The sequence below is a fragment of the Harpia harpyja genome, chromosome 1 (genome assembly GCF_026419915.1).
Source record: "Harpia harpyja isolate bHarHar1 chromosome 1, bHarHar1 primary haplotype, whole genome shotgun sequence".
NCBI lineage: Eukaryota > Metazoa > Chordata > Aves > Accipitriformes > Accipitridae > Harpia > Harpia harpyja.
Genome location: NC_068940.1, coordinates 88,669,411 through 88,692,273, shown reverse-complemented (window position 1 = coordinate 88,692,273; position 22,863 = coordinate 88,669,411). Strand labels below are relative to the sequence as shown.

Genomic DNA, 22,863 nt, shown 5'->3' with positions numbered 1-22,863 from the left:
AGGTACAAAGGAAGCCTCTGACATTTAATATTGTTCACATTTCTAGGTGATATTACATATACCACAAATGACAGTAGAGGAAGAAAAGCCTCTAGATGGAGCTTCAGTACTTCCAATGGGGGAGAGAGTTTTATACTCAAGTGGTTTGCTCCTATTTATAATAATTATTTCAAACAACAACTTTCCCATTTAGGAATGGAATGATACCAGACATAATCAATAAGTAATATCAGTGCTTCTGCTATTATAAACATACTATACTTCTTGAAAAGCATGGAATTCTGGCATTTTTCTCATACCTTCTGTTCAAATCCTACAGCATCTCAACATTCTTAGGAATTCTCAGGTATTGTTAGAAATGTGCAACGTAGATTAAGGATCAGCATAATTATTCAAGCTTTTTTAGAAAAAGATAATTGGATTTTACTGGTGGGATAAAAAGAGAAACTTGAAAAATACTGTTCAAATTGGAAACTGCCCTGCAGTATTTGTTGTTTTGCATGGTCTAGTCCCAGTGAAGAAGCGTTTGTTGTAACATTAAATATTACAATGCACAGACGTGTGTTTGAGGCACTTTATTAGTGAAGGTTCTTTTGCACTTCCTACACCCATGTACACCTCTTGCCAAGCTGGTATGGGGAAATGAACCATATAATGGCCCTGCTATAGTAATTGGCTCCACATGGGTGGACTCTAGTGCACAGACAAAACCTTATTTGAAGTAATTGGTGCTTTGTGTAGGTACAAGGGTCTGTACATGCAGATTTATTTTGGATCCTGGGTCAAACCTTAGCATTAGTAAAGGTTTCAATTTCATGCAGTGTCTTTGACATGTAAGTGATTTTGAATGAGTATCAAAAACATCCATGCAGATGATAGCAAGCAACTTGATTGAACTTGTTTGTTAAAAATACACACAGCTAATGTTTTGCAGTTATATTTTTTGATTGAATACTAAATAAAGAACTTGGCTTGCTAAGTTTTGTGAATATACAGCCTGTTACTAATTTTAGAAAATATCAAAAAAGCAAATTGTAAGTTTCCATAATTATTAAATATCTTGATCATTAGTAACATTATTCTATAATAGTTCTACAACAGGCAGTACTACATAAACTCACAGTTGAAAAGAAGTGAAATTTACTGGAGTTATCAAATATTTACTTTGGTTTCAGATGCCATTCTTATTTTTAAAAAGCATTTAAGCGTATTCTTTCCAGTATTAGCTGGCATCTGTTAGCCTAATTGACAGATTGCTGTTGCTGGTTTAATATAATGGCAGCCAGAGCATACTTATTGGGCAAAATTCAAGTTTATCTTATCAAATAAGTATCAAATATGTATTCTGTCTAGTGGTAAAAAGAAAGGGTTAGAAGACAAGAGTTGAAGATATTGCAGTATTTAGAATGATCGTTTTAGCCAGTGGAGGCTTATTTGCTGGAAATGCCCGTGTGAGGTTGTAGCATTTCATCTATGGCATTAGTTTGTTGTGTGGCATAAAATGGTATTGAAATGAGTTTCCTGTCAATGCTGTTTTGAGTAAGGTTTGTTAGAAAACAATGAAATTTTACTTCATTACGTGATATGGGTTGGCGGCATTTATTTTAATGTCAGTGGAAAATCTTAGCTACTGTGGTGCAATACAATTTTAAGAGAACCTAGTGCAAGCTTTTCCAGCTGCTACTATTTGATTTAAAGGAATTTGAAAGGTACAAAGAAAATTATCATGGCATTTGGAACATGAAATCAATTTGTTTTAGGAAGTTAGTGTTAATCTTGCTCTGTTTGCTTGCCAGGCTGAACAGCATAATTGCCAAAAATCAGATATGGGAAGAATACATATATTTGTGCAAAATACATTTTATTCTTCTAGGTGATTGCTGAGAATTTTAGCAAATGTAACTTTAAAAAAAACCTGGTTGGTTTGTCTGGTTTTTTTTGTTTGTTTGTTTTGGGGTTTTTTTGTTTTGTTTTGTTTTTGTTCTTGTTTTTTTTTTTTTTACCCAAGATGAAAACTTATCTAGCTGCTGGGCAATTTATTCATTCAGGGATTTATGTTATATGACTGCATACAATTGTTAAACCTTGTGTTCAAGAAATCACTTTTTATAAAAGAGGGGGAAAAAAAAAGGCTGTGGGTGTAATGTAACTCTCACTTCCTGGAGGGTAACTAGTTTGTACTAAATAGTTTCTATATTAATCAGAGCAGTAGTAGCAATTCCCCAGAAGCAATGTGTTGTTTTTATTTCTCCTTATCTGGTTAAGAGTTGCAGATGATAGTAAAGGTCTCAATTTCTAGGTTTCGTCTCTGTTAGTCAGCAAATTCATATGGATCTTTTAAAAATCCTTTGGCTTTTTTCTTTTACTGTGTTAACACTTGGGGTCACTTTTGCGCTGAAATTGTCTCTTAATTATATCTTTATATTAACTTTATCATTAAAACTTTGAGTTTCTTTGATGGCATTACAAAAATGTTGATGGCATTCTTATTTATCCTTGACTGTGGAGCAAATCTCAAATGGTTACTTCCTGTTTGGGTTGAAGAAACAAGTGAATTCTTGGAAAAGGCATAAAATCGCACAAATTAGCAACCAATATATTGAGTAAATTTCCTTGAATGTTCCTGGATTCACTACTGATGTGTGTTTTGAACAAAAAATTAATTCTGTATATGTAGGCAATACATAACTTTGTCATTTAAAAGTAAAAATGTAAAAATGCCCTACCAGAATTGAAGACTTGATACTATTGTGGAGTTCATTTTTTACCTTGGCTTACTTTTTAATAGTGATGGAAGAGTCACTAATTAAAACTACTGAATTAGTGAAAATAATCAGAAGTTTCCCTTCTGTGGAGAGTTCTTCTAAACAATTTTATTTTACTTTATTAAAGTCATAGAATCATAGAAGAAAAGCTGATAGAACTGATCATATAAAACTGTGTAATGATTCACATTTCTTGTTGTAATGTTTAGTGAGAGCAGAATAAATAAGTATGAAGAACTTAAAATTGCTCATAGAATTAACTCTTCATGTTTTTGTTTTATTTTGCCATAAAAGAGCCTTTCAGAATTTGAATTGCATTGTGTTGCAACTCATTAATGCAGTGAGCAGCAAGTTTTTTGTTTGTGTGCCCTTATTGGATATTCACCTAAATTTCATACCCAATTAAAGATTTCTGGAGATCATTCAGTAAAGAAAGAAAAAAAAAAATTTCCTTTTTTGTTGTTTTATCACTAAAGCTTTTTTACTTCTTATGTATGGTTTTGTTTGTACCTTATGTTAATAATAACGATTAACTGAACAAATATTCTTGACTTGTAGTCTTTTAAAAATATTTTTCTTTTCACTTTTTTTGTACAAATATTGATATAGAAATATGGAAACTAATTATAATTGTATCTTGGTGGACCATATCCCAGTTTCCTGTTGTTGTTTCTCATTTTTGAGAGTTTCTCTCCCCTAGATCCCTGCTTGGTCTTATCTAACATTATTAGTTGAAAAGAGGCAGGTGGTAGTGAAGACTTGTTAAAGTCTTTCAGGTGAAGGAACATTACATAAAGTATGTATGCATATAGATTATAACCTATGTGTTGTGTGTAAAGTCCATCTAAATTAAGATGATTATGGAAATTTTCCTCATTTCAGTTTTTCATGGAACGCTTGCTATGCTAAGAATCCTTTATAAACAAGGCTCTTTCATGCAACTCTAGATCAATATAAACAGAAAGGTTTTCTTGGGTAAGATAAACTGTTCTCCATATGTAAAGTTGTCTTGCTTGTAAAGATGCCCGTAATTTTTCAGTTCATGGATATTTAAGTCTGACTCTAGATCTATAAATATTATTGAATAAAAACTTAGTGTGCCTGTCAGTTTATTTGGGAGCATAATTCTAGCAGTGTTCAGGCAGCAGTTACATTTGACTCCCATGTAAATACATGCATGAGTCTGAGGATTCCTGGAAACTTGAGGAGTTGGAATTTTAATCTTTAAAACTGTTTTTAATTGCATGCAAATTCTGATTGCCCCATGTGGGAATAGTATAGTTCTATATTTTAAGTTATTATTTTATTTTTACATAGTGCAGGAAAACGACATCAAATATACATGAAATATTGTTTCAAAAATACAACTACAAATACTTAGATTCTTGTTCTTTTTTTTTTTTTCTTTCTTTAAGAAAAGACTTGGATTATTCAGATTTATTCAGCTTGATGGAGTTTGTCTTCCAGGGTATATAAGGCTTTTTAATTCTTAGACAAATATTTTACATTAAATGTGGTGATAAAATGAGATAAAGGTGATACAAAAGTATTGCAAGTACATCTTGCAAGTATGTCTTGTATTGATAAATGCTAGCAATGCCATTCCCATAAGCAAAACAGTTCTGGATTATTTATAACTTCTGAAAATGTGCCTCACAAATTGTATTTCAGCAAGATTCCAAGTAATTTGGATAAAGAATGGTTGCAGTCATTTGTGGTCTGAAAGTAGACATCTCCATTTGTGCTTCTGGAGAACCCATGTGTACAGAAGTTCTACTCAATTATTAAGGCAGAACTTTGTTGTACCATAGCAGAATTGGTAATTAAAATGCTTAGCCAGTTTCTTGTGTGGCTGCCATTATTTTTAGAATCTCATTACTTTCATTATACTTGAGAGATTTTGCAAGGTGCTGGGTCTTGTTGTTCTTTGTCTTAGATGGTAAAAATACATATGCCTTGCAGAAAGTGCTTGGTAAATACTTCTGGGTCTTTTGAGACAAAACATACACTTTCCTGTGAGAGAATCAGTTGCCTGGACTGTGTGTTTCAGAACTGTCCGTCTACACCTGGACTCATCTGCTTTGTGCTACATGCAGTCTCCTTCCCTTTCCTAACTGATGCACTTGGTTTACTGATTTCTCCCTGCCCTTCTAAAATGATATTGCATATGCTGGCTTTTAGTTCTGTGTGGATACCAGTCTACTTTGCATATCTCTCAGAAACGTTACACTTTTATTGCTTTAAGGAATAATCCATTTTATGTTACATTTTTGTTAAGATTTGTAATTTGAAACAGGCAAGCTGATAACTAGCCAGATCATTCTGCAATTTAGTGGAGCCTGTTAGAATCAAAATGATTCTTCAGAGAGCTGGGGTTTATTTGAAGGGGGGGGGAGCACTGCTTGTGAGTTAGTATTATAAAGCAGGTCTGCATTGCTTATGCAAATATTTTTTTCCCTTTTGAATCTGCTTGTTTCTCTGTCTTTTTGTACAACAGCCATGTACCTTACTATTGCTTTTAAAGACTAGTAACAAATTTCCAGGACTGCATACTGTAAAATTAGGGAATGTCAGTTTTCAGAATGTCTCAAATCTTAATTTGGTTTCTTTGTGCTTGTTCATTGTGATGATTTTTAATTCACTACATTATATTCTACAGGGTCTTTACTTATTCAGGCTCAGGGAGAGATCTGGCCCCAGTGCAGCTTCAGGCTTATGTATTGAAAGAGACTGTTGTCTGTAAAAACTGTTTAACCTGTAGATGTTGAGGGTATGTAGAGAGTGGGGGAGAAGATTGCAGGGGAAAAAAAAATGGTTTCATGGGCAAGCTAGTCAGACGAAAAGTGCCCTTGAGGATTGGGTTCTGTTCCTCTCTGCCACAGAATTCCTGTGTGATGCTAGGCAAGTCGTTTAAACGAAACTTTTCCCAAGTGGTGACTAATTGATTTGAGTGCTCTGCAATTCTGGTTGCATAATTTGAGATACTAGGGGCTTATATGCAGAAATGCTGAGGGTTTGCAGCTGCAGCTGAAGTCGATTAAAGTCTGTGCCCTGAATGTATGGAATGTTGTTTGATACTGAGCACTTGGAAAAATCATATCTGAGATAAAATTAGCACCCGAGATTACTGCAGATTTTACCTTAATCTGTGCCTCATTTTGCAATCTATAAAAAAAGGAAAGTAATGCACGCTTGTCTCAAGATATTATAATGGTGAATAATATTATTGATGAACTCTGATGCCATTCTGATGGGCTTAAAACAAATAACCATGGCTTCCAAACGTGTTTGAACAGCATGCAGCTAAGAGCAGATGAGGCCACACATGAACAAATGTGTGGAGAAAAATACTGAATAGCTGCTCACTGGGTAGGCAGTCATCTTCTATATGTTGCATAGAGACAGAGTGGCAGGAGTAATGACGACAGATTGTAGTTCCTTTTCAGCGAATCACTGAGTTCTTCCCAAATCTCCTTTACCTGTTCAGAATACTCATTATTGTCTGTAGCATGTATTATCTTTATCATGTTTCTGTTATACCTTAATTTTTAAACTTACAGTTTATATTTTAGATTTAATTAAACTCAAATCTTATCTTTTAACAATCTCATTTTTTTAAGAATAGCTTCTCTTGCTACTTAAAAAAAAAAAGGTACCATCCTCTCTCTTGAGTCAAAGAACAAAAATAGAACTAGACCAAAAATTTTTACCCTTTTGGTCTGTTTGCCAACAGTATGCTCTTTGTCGACATTGCCACGGGGTGTACAGCTTCCACTGCTGGCATCTGCCTAAAGTTGGCTGAGGGTTTGTGTGGGACTAATTGGAAGAGAGGAGCTAGACAAGGACTAATTTTAGTTCCTTTCTTCCTGCTTCCTCAGTTTCTTCACCCTGCAGTAAATATTTCTTTTATTTTGTCCAGGGGTACTTACTGTGATGTGTTTTTTCAGAAATAGTTTTGCAATATTTCTGCCACCACTGTTTTGTGTTTGGGGTTTTTTTTCCTTCCAAAAAAGACAAGTTATGAGAGGAAGAAATTGCATCTGATGGAATCCTTTTTAATTTCTTGGATTTGATTGCATGGCTGGGTTATGAGACAGAGGGAAATGTGGCTTTGGCCTATTATTGATGCTTGTAGGATTTTCAGTAACAGAATGCTTTTTTCCATGTAGTAGCTTGCAGACTTGCAGTTTCAGTCCTTTTGTCGCCACCTGTGTCAAAATACTAACTATATTCTTACTTGTCTGTTGATCTTTATTTTAGTCTTGATTTTATAACTTGAAAACTTGAGGGAGAACCCACATTAGGATTTATCTTTGCTTCATTTAAGTCCTGTGATCACAAAACTTTTCCTGTAGCTTTTGCATTTGAAATACTCTACATTTGTCAATGTTTCTACTTGAGGCACTAGGACCACAGTTTTTATCTTCTGACTTTCACTGTTATCTTTGATGCTGATAATCCTGTAATCCCATGTTGAGAGGCAAGTAAATGAATTGGTAATAGCCACTATCTTCTGCAGTCAGTTGGCTGAAACAGATTTCTGGTAGCATAGTTAATGAGATGTAACCTGTGCCAGGTTTTTATTGCTGCTCACTCAACTGCTGATTCTTCTTTTTCACAGGCATAGAAGGAAGCATACTTTTCCCCTTTATTTCGGTCTTTTCTCCTTTTGCAGTGTTTGTGTTGCTACCAGCTCTGCTCACTCAACTTTGTAGTTCCTGCAGTTGGCTATTGCACTCTGTCCTTCTCTATACTGCTTCCAGACTGAGGAGCTATCCTTAAAATACAGGTGTCAGAAAAAATTCCTCTTATATGTTACTTCTGCTTGTGATGGGGAGATGAAGGTGGGGATGGAGGAAGCAAGAGATCTCCTCTTTTCAGCTGTCCAGTTCCTACTCTGCTGTCGTGACTTGAGAATAGGTCTCTATGGGTGGATGAGAGATGATGGGAGGCAAATACACTCCATATAACTGCTGCCTGTTAATACCAGTGGCTGAAGAACTGACCTTACATTTGCCCCTTTACTTATTTTTCTCTCATGAGCAGGGAGCATTTCCCAATCTGTTTCACTTGTGACTTCAGAGGGAATATTGGGTAAGAGCTATTATTGTGCCCCTCTCAGCCTTCTGATGGTGGTGGCAGGCTACTTAGCTTCCCAGCAAAAAAGGCTTGTTTTTGCTGAATTATTTTTATGTCTGTGTAAGGGGAGAAGCAGGCACATACATGTGTGTGATACCCACTGCCTTTCGTAGTGATGAGGTTGTTGGGTGTTGCACTCACCTAACTGAAGAATGCTTAAAGTAGATGGGGAGAAGTGTTTACCTCACGCTCATCTTCTCAGCTTTTCCTCCTTGTGCAGACCTGCCCTCTGTCTCTTCTAGACTTGTCTGGGTTTTCAGAGCATCTGGTTCAGCTGCAGCCTTGCTGTGGATATTGCTGTGAGAGCAGAAGCCTGGCATGTGCTGCCTCTACCAGCTGTTCCCTAGGCTGCTGCTTAGGGGAATGCCCTGTTGTAAGGGTCTCCCCATTTGGGTAAAGTCTGTCTTCTGCTCTTCCCACTCTTGCAGGCCAAGAGGGAGGCAGTTTATGGATCAGTATGATTTATTCCCCTCCTTCCCTGATGCAAACAATACCTCCAAGGTAGCACTGGAAGCGAAGAGCAGTAACTGCTTGCAGGGAATGGCTTTATGAAAAGCAGGGAAGTGATCTTTCTGCCTCTCAGTTGGGCCTACATGGTTCAGTTCAAATGTTTTGATTTGAAAAACATAGAGGGCGATTCATGGAACAGCGTGCCACTGTGTGTAACAGTATCTGCCCACAGCTGCCATAAATCTTGAGGTGTAATTGTCTTAAGGATTATTTGGCTCATTCTCACTAGAAATGTCAGATAAGCATTTTTAGTGACTATAATACCAGTTTTCCATAAAAAAATGCTAGTGAATGGGAAGGGCTGTCTTCAAGTCAGTTCCATCAGAAGTCATTGCATATATGTGGAATTTTTAACATGGGCACAATTTTTTAAATTTAATTTTATTTAGCTTTCGGTTGCTTATAAATTAATTTTCTGTGTGAATTTTAATTGATGGTTCCTAATGCTAAACTTAATTTCTTTATCCACGTACCTTTGAACATTGGCTGGCTAATTTATGGCTCATACAGACTCGGGCAGGTTTGGCAAATAGTCTTTTGGGATGTTAGTGTCCCCTGCCTTCTGCCCTGGCCCTTTATCAGATTTAGCACGTTTTATGCCATCAAACTGTGACTTGAGGTGGTCAGGCAATGCTCATCCTTTCAGCTCACTTTGTTAGGAGTGTGATAACTTTTAGCAAAGTGGTGGGCCATAGTAATAGGTAATCTGTTAAGGTTATTGGAGTTTAACTGAGATGTTTGTTAAGTTTCAGGCTGGGATGTGTCTTACATGCAGAAATTTTGCTGACGCTGGCATCTGTACTACACAGAGTGATGGAGGGCATTCCTATATTCTTCAAGGAGGCTATGTACTAACTCAGCAGTGAATTACTATATAGGTAGTGGCATGTTACAACCTCCCTGAGGTCTTCTGAGTCCCGAGGTAGTAATAGCTCATTAAAATGGTAGTTAATGAGTATAAAGGGATCATTATGCGACTCTCCTACATGGTGGGTAGGGCTAAATCCTAACTAGTTCAGTAGAAAGTATTCTAAATAAAGAAGGAATGAATTTGATAAACGCTGCTGGTAGTTCTTTATAAACCTAGCTATTTAAAGCAATGCATTTGAAAAAACACTGACAGAAATACATTTTGAATAAATTAATACAGGTTTGTAAATGTGTTTTAGGGCTTTCAGAGGTATTAGTATCCTATACAAACTCAAAGTTACCTTAACATGGTTTGTAATGAAGCATCTTTGGTTAAAAATATGCAGCATTTTGCCACTTCTGATCAGTTGGGTTTGAAGTTATTAAAAATCCCAAATTCTTTTTTTCCCTATTTACTTAAATTTGGTGTTTGTTTTTTTTTTTAAGATCTCGAGATTTGTAGACATTTTCTGTTCTATATGCCAAAAATAAAGGGTGGAACAATTTTTCCTTGAGGGAGGAGGAGAGTAACGTTCTGATAATATGACTTTATTTGTGGAAAACATAACCACCTCACACATGAGATCTTCTTTTTTATGCCTTTCATTTAACTACGGTTATTTTCTGGAGAAAAGTATTAAGGATTTATCCAAACTGAACAATGTGGATTTTTGTAGTAGTGAGATGAAAAACATCTTGATCTTAGTAAATGCTTCATGTCGTCTTCCAGGCTCTAGAAGGACAAACAAACAAATGCAAGAATGCAGACTCAGGTACACCTAGATCTCAAAGCTCAAGTTCAGGGCTATTTTTAAGCGTCCTTAAACTAAGAAAAATAACATTACTTCTACAAAATGAGTCCTTCAGAAATATTATAGTATGGTACAGAAGCTGGGTAAACTATAGGAAAAAGAGAGTGGAAGCAAATATAAAATATATTAAATATATATAAGTATATTGTAAACATATAATGAATATATATAAGATTTTGAGAGAGGTGCTCCTCCTTTCTGTCATAAAGGAAGAAATTATAACTGCTGTGCCTGGGTATGGTTTACTACAGCAGCTCTACCATATCCTCATTTAGGTGTTTTTGTTGCAGGAATTAAGTATGTATTTATAATAAACCAAATACAGACCCCATTTGTAAAGGTATAGTGTAATTTTTAAAAAGTTTTATTGATACTTGTAGAAATTCCTGCTTGCTTTTCTTGTTCAGTTTAGTCCTTATTTTCATCTGACATTCTCAAGGAACCTTGCTGATCATATCTATTCTGTATTATCTTTCAAGGCTAAAGCTTATAACAGATGGAGGAAGTATTCTAAACTCAAATTATGTGGATGACTTATTAGTGATCATCTACTACAGGATGACTTTCTTAGTAGTTCAGAGTAAATGCTGTGTAACAGTAAAAATAAGCCTAATGCCTAGCAGTCCAAGTCCTGGAGCAGGGCCCCATGGGACTTCAAATTCATAGTAAAGAAGTGTTTTCTGCTGCCTCTTGATACTTGCCACTCCTTTCAAAGCCCTTCTAGGTTTTGTGAAAATCTCATTGACTCTTTCTTTTCTGGCATGAGCATCTGTCATCTTCAGTGTGACAAGAATACTGTCTTTCAGCCAAGACCTTTTAAACTACATAAACAGATGCAGTACATCCAGTTGGAATATTTTCAGAGTTATTATTAAATTGATCATCAAAAGGATATTTAAATTCTCAAATACAGGACTGTTAGTGACCTACTATACCCTGCTGTGACAGAACCAGTTAAATCTAAGTCATGCCTGATAAGTGTATGCAAGACCTGCTTGTAAAGGAGACTTCAGCAGTCTGTTCCAGTGATATGCTAGTGATGCTTCTAGGAAGTTTTCCTGGTAGCTTTACTTGAATCTTCCTGTGCTGTTATCTGACTGTTACGGCTTAGCCCTGATAGATCAGACAAGGCAATTATTCCACTTTTCTTTACAGCTATCTCTTACATATTTGAAGATGTCATTTCCTTGTGCCAGCTGCCTTTTCTTTAGTCTTAGGTCATTCTTGTTCTTTCAGTTTCTCTGAAGAAGTCACTATTTTTTTCCTCCGAGACCTCTTATTATTCAGATTTTTTTGCTTATCTTCTGGACAGGCTTATAGCTTTCTTTAACTGTATTGTTTGAACTGGACGCAGCAATCTGCTGAGGTCTTACAATTGCTGTATGAAATGTCATGGTTGCTTGTTGCCGTACTGCTCATGTCACAGTGGGCTGTGCTGCACAGAAAGGCAACATCATGTCACTGGCTCATGCTCAGCTTGTGATTCACTGATCACTTCTGCCTAACTGCTTTTTTCTATTCTGTGTTTGTGTAGTTGATGAATTCTGTCCAGATGTAGACCATGAGTCTTTCACTTAGGAAATAATGTCATATTTTTTTACAGCAATTCTCCAATTTGTCCGGACCTTTTAAAATTCTAATTCTCTTTGACAGCATCTTTGTAGGTTTTCCCAAGTTAGTGTTAACTACCAGTTTAATAGTGATTCTGTAATTCAACTTGCTGGTTAAAATACTGAATAGCAGTGGGCCTGGGACAGACCTCATAAAATCCTGTTTAATACACCTTTTCTTTTTTGACAGTTAGATCCTTTAACTATTCAAGGTATGATTTATTTTGTTTCCAGTTTGTTTTGTGCCTGCAAGAGAAGCTTCATGATACCAATGTTTTTGTCATTTGTTTAAAAAACTTTGTGCATTAAAAACATTACTTAAGATATTAAATATCACTGTCTATTCATTCAAAGCTTATGTAACAGCTTTTATGTAACTGTGTTCTTAAAATGCTTTGTGAAGGTGAGCAACAATTAAAATATAAATTAGAGCATTGTATAAGTGTATAGGACTGCTGGGCACATACACTTGTTTACACATGTTTTTGTATTAGCATCTGTGTGTGTGTATATGAAAATATATATGATGGATGTGTGTGGGTGTATGGGCATATAAATTGGTGTCCTTCACTGCTGATAGGGCTGAGGAAGTTGCTAATAAATAGCTAATGTTTATTCTGAAAGTTGATGCCTGCGAGGATTATTCACCATGTAAATGTTGTATTGATTCATGAGATAATGGGTAAATTTTTGAAAACTTCTGTGCTGGAGTTAATTGTTCTCTATTGGCTTGTTATATGGATTTATAATATTTTCTTATCAGCTATACGTCCTATATCTAGTCTCTCATAACCCTTTCCTCATTTACTGGACATCAGAAGGGAGGGTAACCTTTCAAAAATATGAAAAGGTTTAGAGCTTACAAGACAATTAAAGATGTCACAAAAGTGACAGCAACGGTTCAGGTGACACAGGAATTCAGTAATTAGTAGCCCAAGTGTTTTCAGAGGGGGGGTATTTTTTTTTATTTATTTTGGTCTCTGGTTTTCTTTAAGACCTAAGTCTGTGGTCATTAGTAATCTCCTTCCAAAAAATTACACTTAAATTGAGATCTGGGAAGCAGTTATTTGAAAAGACAGGCTAGGTGTGTAGGAGTGTGTGGGTCAGTAATGTCAGTTCTGGTGGAAGGGTGTAATGAGAAGAGGATAAGCAAGAGGAGGAGGTAAAGGCCTGGTATGGATGTAGGCTTGCTGATTCTGATTTCCTTTAATTCCTTACCCTCTGGAAAGAAGTTGAAAGCATACTAAAGCTGAAATGTAGCAAGTAAACTATATAAACAATCAAATAGCAGCATATTTTGGCCATTATGTTGTAGGAAGGGTTGGAACTTGTCAGATCCAACACCCCAAAATCTTTACTGCCTTATACTGATGCTCCACAGTGGTGGGTGTGGACTGCATTCAGCTGTCCTTGGGTATAGTGTCACCTCTCTTGTAAATCAGGGGGCTGTGCTATCTAGTGGCAAAGGCATTGAGCAAGAAATGCACTGCAGGAGACACCACATTTTGTTTTCCCTGTCAACGTGGACTGTAAAAGCAGTGGTCTGTCTTTGTAGCAATTTAGGTTCTGTGAATATGTTGCAGGATCAGGAATTTTGTAGGTAATATTTTTTTAACTGAGAGCTGTAGACTGGAAATCACTGATGCAATAGGCAGATTTTCAAGAGAACTCCCTAGAAACAACTTTCTTTAGCCTATAAGGGAATACACACAGGTATATATAAATATGTACAACTATCTATACTATAAAAAATATATAACGTATTATATAAATATGTAAACACTAAATGTAATGTGTAAAAAATGGAATAAAAATAAATATGTAATAGTGTTCCTGGAAAAGCATGTGAAATAAATACAGGATACATACTCATTCCTTCCTTTTGAACTACCAGAATGAAAAACTAAATGGAAATAAACTATAATAGTAGGCAGGATTTCAAATTAGTCAGTGTTGGCTTGAATAATGTCATTAGTTGTTGTTTGATAGCTTTTCTCCAATTTGAATTTGAAGAGTAATTCTAAAAATGTTGAGAGTTGGTAAGTGTTCTTAGCATCTCAGAGACAAAGCTCATGTTAAATCATAACTTGTGGTTATCCATGACAGTGTTCTCTTGGGCAATCTAATTTTTCCTAAATAATCAGTTTCTGAAAATCTAAGTAAAAAAGGTAAAAGGCTAAAATATTTTCAACAGAAGAAAAAAATTACATTTAAATACTGTTGTTCAAATTGGTCAAGAAAACCTAAGCCTGTGTAATTGTGCACATGTGCTGAGGAGAACACTTTTTTGGTTTCTCAAGCATGAGGCAGCAGAATTTTCATTCATTTGGCACGCTAGGCTGAAAACAGAGTCTTCTTTCATTTGACACACTCCCCTGGAAACAAACATGCCAGTGAAGGGATTGTGCCAGTTATCAGAAGCTCACAGGAATACATTGTGCTGGTTTGTATTCATTTTCATGTCATGAATTGCTTTAAAACTTAGCAACATAAAAAAGCATTAAAACACCTTTTTAGCATTATTTTTAGTTCCTACGTATTTCCCTGCTGTGCTGTTATTCAGTTTAAATCAACGGAATGTTGTGACACACATGGCTCAGTTTGCAGCAGAGCAGGATCTCTCCTCTTGCCTGGGTGTACTTGGAGCAGTCATCTGTAGAGAAGCAGCAAATTTGAGTTTAACTCATTTTACATCCTTGAAAAAGATGACTGTCTTAGAAAGAAACTCAATAAAAATTAAGGGTGAATTGAACAAAGGCTATGCAGCAAGAAATTTAGGCCAGAACCCAGCTGGCGTCTGTTAACTATAAAAGTTCACAGATAATGCTTGGTCTTTTGGGAGACACTTGCTTTTCTTTCCTACAGCTATATTCTTCAGGATTGTCAGCAGGTCCTTCCCACCTCTGGAATTTGCTACAAGACTCTTATTTCCCTTATGGATGTTTTTCCAAGTGCAAACTTGGCAAACTCAGGTTTACTTCTTGGAACTAATTTGGTCATGGGAACTTAAATTAGGACCAGGTTGCAGTGGATGCATGTGAAGCAAATATGGGAGTGGTATTTTAATCAAGTTTGATGTGGGTGAAGATTCATTTATTTCCTAGTCTTGTGCTGTTGCTGCTGTTAGAGGAGCAACCATGTTAGACATGGGTATGTCTGCTTTGTAGCTGTTGCTTTTCCTCCTGGTGCTATTGAGCAATTTTTGTGTGTAGAAACAGCATGCAGGTGTGATTTCCCGCCCCGAAATTACTTTCTGAAAAGGTGTTTGAGGAAACAGGGATGCTTGTGATTGTGCACAGAAGATATAATTGTGACATTTAAGGCTATTGGTACTGATGGTGGGAATTTTATTGTTTGTTTCTGAGAGTCTCTTACTTTTTTAAATAATTTTTTTTTTTTATAAGGGTACAAAGTCTAGAGCAAATGCAAGCCATTGAATTACACAGTTTTGGTGGTAAGCTGCCAGAGTCATAATGGCCTTTAAGCAGTTTGAAGAGGTATGTGTCAGCCTATGCTGAACCAAAGTGGAGGTGAGAATCATGTTGGAAGAAGGGTCACAGCTATATGGTTTCCATCCTAAGAATTATGTAGAGAAGGGTTATGGAGCAACAGTGGTTGCTGTTCTGTACCCATATGAGAATGAGACACTTAGGAGGGGTCACACTGTGTTCCTTGATGTTGCTCAAGGAATGAGGACTGTGGATATTTAATTGTTGGCCTACAGTCATGTTTGTTTAGTCTCTGACACTGATGGATATTAGTTTTCTGTGGACTTCACATGAAAACAACCAGGTAGAAGGTAGCAATGTTGACAGGATGTTTAACAGACAGCTGTAGCTTCTGTCCAGTTATCTGCCCCTGCTTGTTTTGTGAATTTTTGTGGGACAGCCTGTGCATCCTGCAGTTTCAAATCACAGAAGGATAGTATCTAATTGTGAATTTATAGAGCTTACTTTTTGTTTCTTTTTCTGTACCATTCTGCTTCAACTTGTATACCTGATGGTTACCAAAAGGAAAGTAGTGACTTTATACCCCTTCTTCTACACAAAAATTCTGAGTGGAATATTTTGTTGAAGAAACCATATACATTTGAATTGCTTTTGAATAAAAAAACAAACCCAAACACAAGAGTTATATAAGTTTGATTTATAATTTGGGAAGACTGAAAAAGGCCTCATGAAGGTCTGCCTGTGCTGAGGTTATTTAAGATTCACACTTGAAATACAGTCAGCTGGTGCTCTATGCAATTGTCACTTTTGGTTGCCACATAGCTTCAGTAACGTGCTGTGGAAAATTCTACAGTTATTCAGCAGCACTGTAATGAAATAAATATACTGATGTCATTCTCTTTTCACCCATTAACAAGTGATTGGACAAACTGCAAGTAAATAGAAATGTGATTTCTGTCCGCCTACTTGGTCCTCTGGACCACGTGCCTTCCCATTGCTAATAAAGATAATGCCACCTATTTGAAGACATCGGCAGGCATATTTAAAACCCAAGATGAATTGAGCACGTTTACTGCGTTAGAAGCAGTTGCTAAATTGTAAGTAACTAAGTCTTGTTGTATAACTGCATTGCACTCAAGGGAACAATTTAGGTTTTGAATTGTATGTGTTGGTAAGTGAAAACTATGTAGACATTGATTATTTTTTTCCCCTTGACCTAATCACTGTTTGCCTATGGCAATATCTGATATGTTATGTGTTCACCAAGAATTGTCTTGGGACCACAATGAGGTTTTTTTTAGCTTCATTAGTAATCATAGTTACATTAGGAATAGAAGGCAATGCAGTAATATACTTGTATTGTACTACACCAGTTTTTCTGTTTATTGTAAAGGTGGAAGTGAACTCTGTAGGTGGGAGTCTGAATTTGTATAGACAGAGGAGGAGACCACATTTGAATCTTTGTCCATTTTCAGCAAGGATTTAATTAAAAAAAAAAAAGGAAGGCAAATGTCTGTTTAGAGTATTCATTTTTTTGTGTAGTGAAAAAATCCTTTCTTTGTTTCTCCTTATGTATTTGTAGTCTAATGATAGAACTTTTCTTGGTAATACTAGAGAATATGAAAATGATGCTGAATAAAATAAAATTTAGTAATGTGTTTTTCATTGTCTGAATTGAACAAGCTGCCAAAAGTAAATGACATAAATAGTGAGAAGAATGTTTCCACTTCTCCCCCACCCTGGGAACCGGATGTGTATCACTTTTTAGACAAAAATTAAAAATTCTAACAGAATACCTTAAGAAATGTGTTTAACTTTTGACATATTGTTGATTCCTTCAAATGGTAATTTTGTTTGTGTGCTAAAATATTTGTTTGTAGTGTCAAGGATTATGCGAAAAAGTGTAAAAGATTGAACTTTTAACTTCTACCTAGAGGTCGTGTAAGTAGACACATGGACACTCTGCTTGTACAATATAGTGTTAGCAATTAAAAAATTCCTACATCAATACTTGCATATTTGCATGCATAAGAAGCCAAACTGTGGCCTACCTAAATATAGACTTGCAGTTTCATATTTGAGAACTAATTCTAGCACAAAACACCTTTTCCTCCATTGACTTGTCTACTATGTGCATTTTTTCTAGCTATGCAGAAAAAAAAAGTTGAGCAGTTTTTATTTTAGCTTAGAGCATTCATTTTCTATTATCTTTTAATGTAAGTGCTTATATTATGCTTTGTTTTTCAAAATATACACGATGGAGTATTGCCTTTTTTCTTCGTCAACAGCAGTGACTCATATGAAAATGGACTTAGATGCTGCATGTGGAAGTACATGCTGTTGTTGCAGTGAGACTAGTTCTCAACTTGTAAGTTAACTGGAAACAGGTGTGTAAGGAGATGTTCAACCTTGGAAGTATGATGGGACAACACTGCTTTGAAAAGATAGTTATCAAGAAATAGGGTGATGCTTTTGATGTTTGTATCCACATGAGGGAGTGTGACAGGCTCGTTTGCCTTAATTGGTGGCAAAACTTGCCAACCTGAAGCACAGTGTTGGAGAAATCACTGAATGCACTAGCTGTCTAATGTTACCAGCTCCTTCTGCTGTTAACTGATATGCCTATACAGATTTTATTTTTCCCTCCTTAGATGCAACTGAGATCGAGATTTCTGAATTGTAAACGAAGCCATCCAACACATCTTCTGAGCTTTTTCTTTAAAACAAACAAAACCTTAGTGTGGTTATGGCTTTCTGTCTCTAATCTTTGGACTTTTGCCCTAGTATGTAAAATAGTATATCAATCTGTAGAAAACACTGACTCTTAACTCAGTGCTTTGTTGCTCAGCCTTTATGGAAATGTTACTGAAGGTGGCTAACAGAATCAGTTAGCTTATAAGTGAAAGTCTCTTAGAACAGCTGACTTCAGTTTGGTAGATGTTTCTTCATTAGTTTGAAAATAATCATTCTTTGTAGCTTATTTAGGGTCAAACACTGCTAGGAAGTTCTGTAGTGATGAGAGACTTTTCTAAAAAACCAACCACTTTTGTTCAGGGCAACTCTTAGAGGATCTGGAACATTGCCTGAAGATACCTAACATTACCCATAGGTAGCATTAATTAGCAAAAAGATTGGAACATACAACATATTCCTGTGTTGTGTTTGACAGTACTGTGAAGAACCGATTAGCAGGCAGACTTATTGTTGCTTTAGAAATTTATATGGACCAATTGTAATTAAATAATTTACAGCAACATCCCATATTTAATTACTTATTGGTATTACTGTCCCCTTTTCAACCTTTTAGGGGCTTAATTACAATTAGCTGATATGTTCATAAAGATCACTTTCATGGTTCAGCTAAAACTGTGGCCAGTAAACTCTTTCCTGATTTTTATTTGGTATAGTAGTGCTGAACTATTGTATTCTGTTTTGAAGACAAGCCCACATTGTTTATGAAGTGGCTGACTGGGTTGGTGGATGAGGGGAAACAAAACAATCTCTAAATTATTTCTGGTAACTAAGATGAACACTGTGGTTTTGTACATTTATAATTTTTTGTTTCAACTTCTCAATGTGAAGCAACATAAATATTTAAGGAGCTTTATTCTTTCAGAGTTGACTTGGGATCTCTTGCTTTGCTTAAGCATGAAACAGGTAAACTATCTTTTGTCCTGATCTTTTACACAAATAATCATGCTGCTCCCAAATAAAACTAAGGTTTAAATTGTTCGGATACAACTGAAAACACTGTAACTTTTTTTTGCTTGTTTGTTGTTTGAAGTAATTGGAAGAATACTGTGGGACAACTCTTTAATACGCTTTTATCAGGTTTTTAACTCTTCATCGGGAGTGTTTCAAAAATAATAACCAAGCACATCTATATGCGTGGTAGAGAAGGAATAAGCTGTGGTTTATCGCAAATACATGGTCTGGAGGTACTCATTCTTGAAGTTGTCATGGTCTCAATCCCTAATTTTTAAAAGACTTATTTACTTTGCATTTTCACATTTATTTCATATAATTCTATTAAGTCTACATCTCAAGAATTTAATGTTTCTTTGTGCTTAGAATAGATATTTCATCACTGTCTCTTCCTTCCCCTTAACCAAGAGTTAAAAATAAACCTATAAAACAATGGCAATATGAAGCAACTCACTGGCAGTAAAGCTGGAAGCAAGCTGGTACTTAACCAGAGGAATTCTGCTTTGGTGTGCACACACCTTAGAAGTAGCTGTTGGAAAATTTAAAAATGAAAAAATGCATATGTGGTCTTTTCAGGAGAAATCTTCCCTGTGAGTAATAAAAGCACCTTCCTTTGACAGACAAGAGACTATGGAAACTTTGATCTTGCATTAGGGGATAATACCAGCTTCCTTAAAATATAATTTCAGAGTTGAATTTTCTCAAATTCTACATTTTCCCCTGCTTTATCCTTTTCCCCTTCTCTTCCAGTCTTTCTGTAATATTCACTTCTGGCCCAAATTTGTATACAGCATTATTATAGCCTCATGTTATAAAACTGAAAATTTTGAAATGAAAATAATGATTTGTAATAAAAAGCCTGACAGACTAATTACAGTATTGCATTAATTATTATCTTATTTCAGCTCTGTTCCTCTCACAGCTAATTCAGATCTGTGTTCTGGTGTGTTTTAATTCCTATTGACACTGTAATTTTGAGAGAGAGAATATACTGGGGAACAATATATATAAAATTAAGAAACAAAAATTGTCAGATAAACAGTTGATTTCTAAAATGTTGCCTTGGACATGTTAGTAATAGAATGTAAGTAGTTCTGTTTAAATGTGATACTTTGTGGATCTTCTGGTGAGTGTAACACCTATATACTTTATAATACAACTCAAATCTTTCATTTCTGGATATCTTTATAGCATGTACTAAATAGCAGTCATTAATTCAGAAATTTGTGCATTGTACAGCTGAGTTGGTACATCATTGATGCATTTTACGATCTGAGTTTTATTTTTTTCTCCCAAAATATGTGCAATTCTTATAACAATTAAGGTATAGATTGATGTCAGTGCTACAGTATAGCTTCAAGACTGCAATTTGAAGCTACTTTAGAAAAATACAATTCTTCAGACACGGTGAAGCTGAAGTTGAATGGAAGTCCTATTAGTGGTGAATTACATGTAAATATTAATAAGGGAAGAGTTCATAGCAAGTCCTGAGTTTGGGAAATTGAGCATGATAATTTGCTGAAATGACATCTGTCTTGAAGATATGCAGATGCAATAATTTTCAGTTTTTATTTGAACTTTTAAATGGTGCAGAAGGTGCCTGGGTTAGTTTTTAAGCAAAAAAGTGTTTGGAAGTTTGGCAAATATAATTGTAATGGATGTATGGTAATGAAGGAAGTTAAAATGAAAGGTGAATTGGACTGAATGACTGTTCAGGCATTTAGGCTAGGCTAGTTGCACGGCTTGGTTGTTAGACGTCTCAAATTACGTTGCCTTAGTTCCTGCACTTGGTTGGCTGTCTTCACATCTTAACAAAGTTCTGGGAATTAGTTTCTGACAGTTTGCTTTGTTTTCCTTTTTCAGGATGCTTCGGCTGCAGACATTCGGAAAGCATATCGAAAGCTTTCACTGGTTTTACACCCAGACAAGAATAAAGATGAAAACGCAGAAACACAGTTTAGGCAAGTAAGTGCAATGTGTGGCAATAAAAGTTCTAGGGAAAATAGAATCAGAATTTTTTATGATTATGTCATTTTAGTAAGAACAATGGTATACCTTCGAAATTACTAAGTTGAACACTGAATTACATTTTTCCTGATGTAGCTAGATTAAAAACAAGTACACTTTTTTGGAATTAACTTGTTGAATAACTCAGATTTAGTATTTACCTGTATATTAAAAATAATTTGAAGATAATACTTAGACTTACACTCTGAGGAGGAAAATACAGTTTGCACTTTAGGTAAGACTGTTTATAAATAGCCTTTTCAAAAGCAATAGGGAAAATTTCTGTTCAGTTCTCAATGCAAGTCATATGTAGGCATAATTTAATGAAAATAATTCATTTTAGGTTTTGACTTTTCACCTTTTGAATCTTTACAGAGTGAAACCACAACTGTTTTAATTAGCTCTACCTTTAAAAATATACTTCTGATGACTAAATACAGGCTCCTTAATTTCAGTAAGATCTTTAGGATGAAACAAATGATACCTTTTGTTTTTAAGGTGTTGCTGAGACAAGACTTAGTTTGACAGATGTGAGGAGGGGAAAAAAAGTCTTTTGCAGGAGTTGCTTGTTTGTGTATCTGATGAAACTTTGTATCTGAATATGTCACTGTTTCTCTTACATACTGACTTTGGTTCTTAGTGTTGTAGGGAAAAGCGAAAACTAGCAAAGGTCATTAGTTGGCAAATGTAAAATATGATACTACTATTCAAACTTTATAAACTCAACCCTAAAGTAAACTCTTTTGTGTGTTTTTTCCTTTTTCTGTTTTTGTTTTAGTTGGTGGCTATCTATGAGGTTTTAAAGGATGAAGAAAGGAGGCAGAGGTGAGTTAATTTGCAAAGGTTCTTAAAGCATGTTGAAGTCCTGTTTGACTTAACTGTAACTCTTCAGATGATTTTTTGCATAATTTAAGTTTGTAATTCCTATGTAGCTGTTTAATTAAAGATTGTATGTGTATTAAAGGGGAAGCTGGTGTGTTTTTGTGTGATATGCTGGTTATTCTCCTTTAAAACTAGTATTTGAAAGAACTTTAAAAGCTAGCTGTTAGTTGGAGCAATTTTTTTAACACTTAACAATATATCACTTTTTATTGAGTTGTGTCAATTATCATTGCTTGTTTTATTAAAGCTGTGGTTGAAAATGTAGGTCACTGATTCAACTGCCAGTTGTATCTCACGATATCAATAAAAGGCTTGTTGCATGATATTTAGGGATAATTTCCAGTGTGTGTCATCTTCAACATTGTTTTCTGTTGTTTAGTTCATTGTTTTTTCTTTCAGGTGTATATCTATACTGTAAACTTTGATAAACATAGCATAATTTTTTTTTAATAAATGATAGCTGTCCTTGCTGGTTCAGGAGCAGGTCCAACAGTACCTGAAGGGGATAGGATTAAGAACTGAAAACCTGGGGCTGATTTGCTTTCTGGAAGACTATTTTGAACCTTTTTTTTTTCTTTTTCTTTTCATTTCTTTTTTTTTTTTTTTTTCTTCTTTTAAGCAGATGACCATTTAAACTAGTGATTATCAGGAAAACTGGGACACTGAAAGAGTTTTGTGTTGGGGTTGAAGTTTTAGTAAAGCATCTTTTGGCTTACAAGTCTTTAAACAGGGCTTCACAAAGACATTTCTTAAAGGGTTTTTGGCTTTGTAGATGTTTTGGCAGGAGTCCAGGTTTTATAGTACAGATTATCTACTTTTTGATAATACTCTCTTGAAGTGTCATGAAAATGTACTTCATAGAAGTACTTTTGGAAATTTATATATTTTTTTTTTATTTCACATCTCACAAGAGAATTTCATTGTGAAGTTCTAGTCAAGGGAAGTTTAAAAAAAAATTGTTAGTTAAGTGGTTTCAGACCACTTGAAAAGTGAGTTATCCCCAAAATTTCACCACCTTTTTGTTTATAATGTTGTTTACATACAATTTGTGATATTGCCTCTCTGGAACTTTAGT

At 35.3% G+C, this 22,863-nt stretch overlaps 1 protein-coding gene across 1 annotated transcript in view; it reads left to right on the top strand.

Moving 5' to 3' along the window:
- Positions 1-22,863, top strand: part of DNAJC1 (DnaJ heat shock protein family (Hsp40) member C1) — a 114,606-nt gene that overhangs the window by 19,743 nt on the left and 72,000 nt on the right. Inside the window, exons 2-3 of the mRNA XM_052804086.1 lie at positions 20,763-20,864; positions 21,685-21,731. Of these exons, the coding sequence (XP_052660046.1) occupies positions 20,763-20,864; positions 21,685-21,731 (149 nt within the window). The remainder of the gene's footprint in view (positions 1-20,762; positions 20,865-21,684; positions 21,732-22,863) is intronic.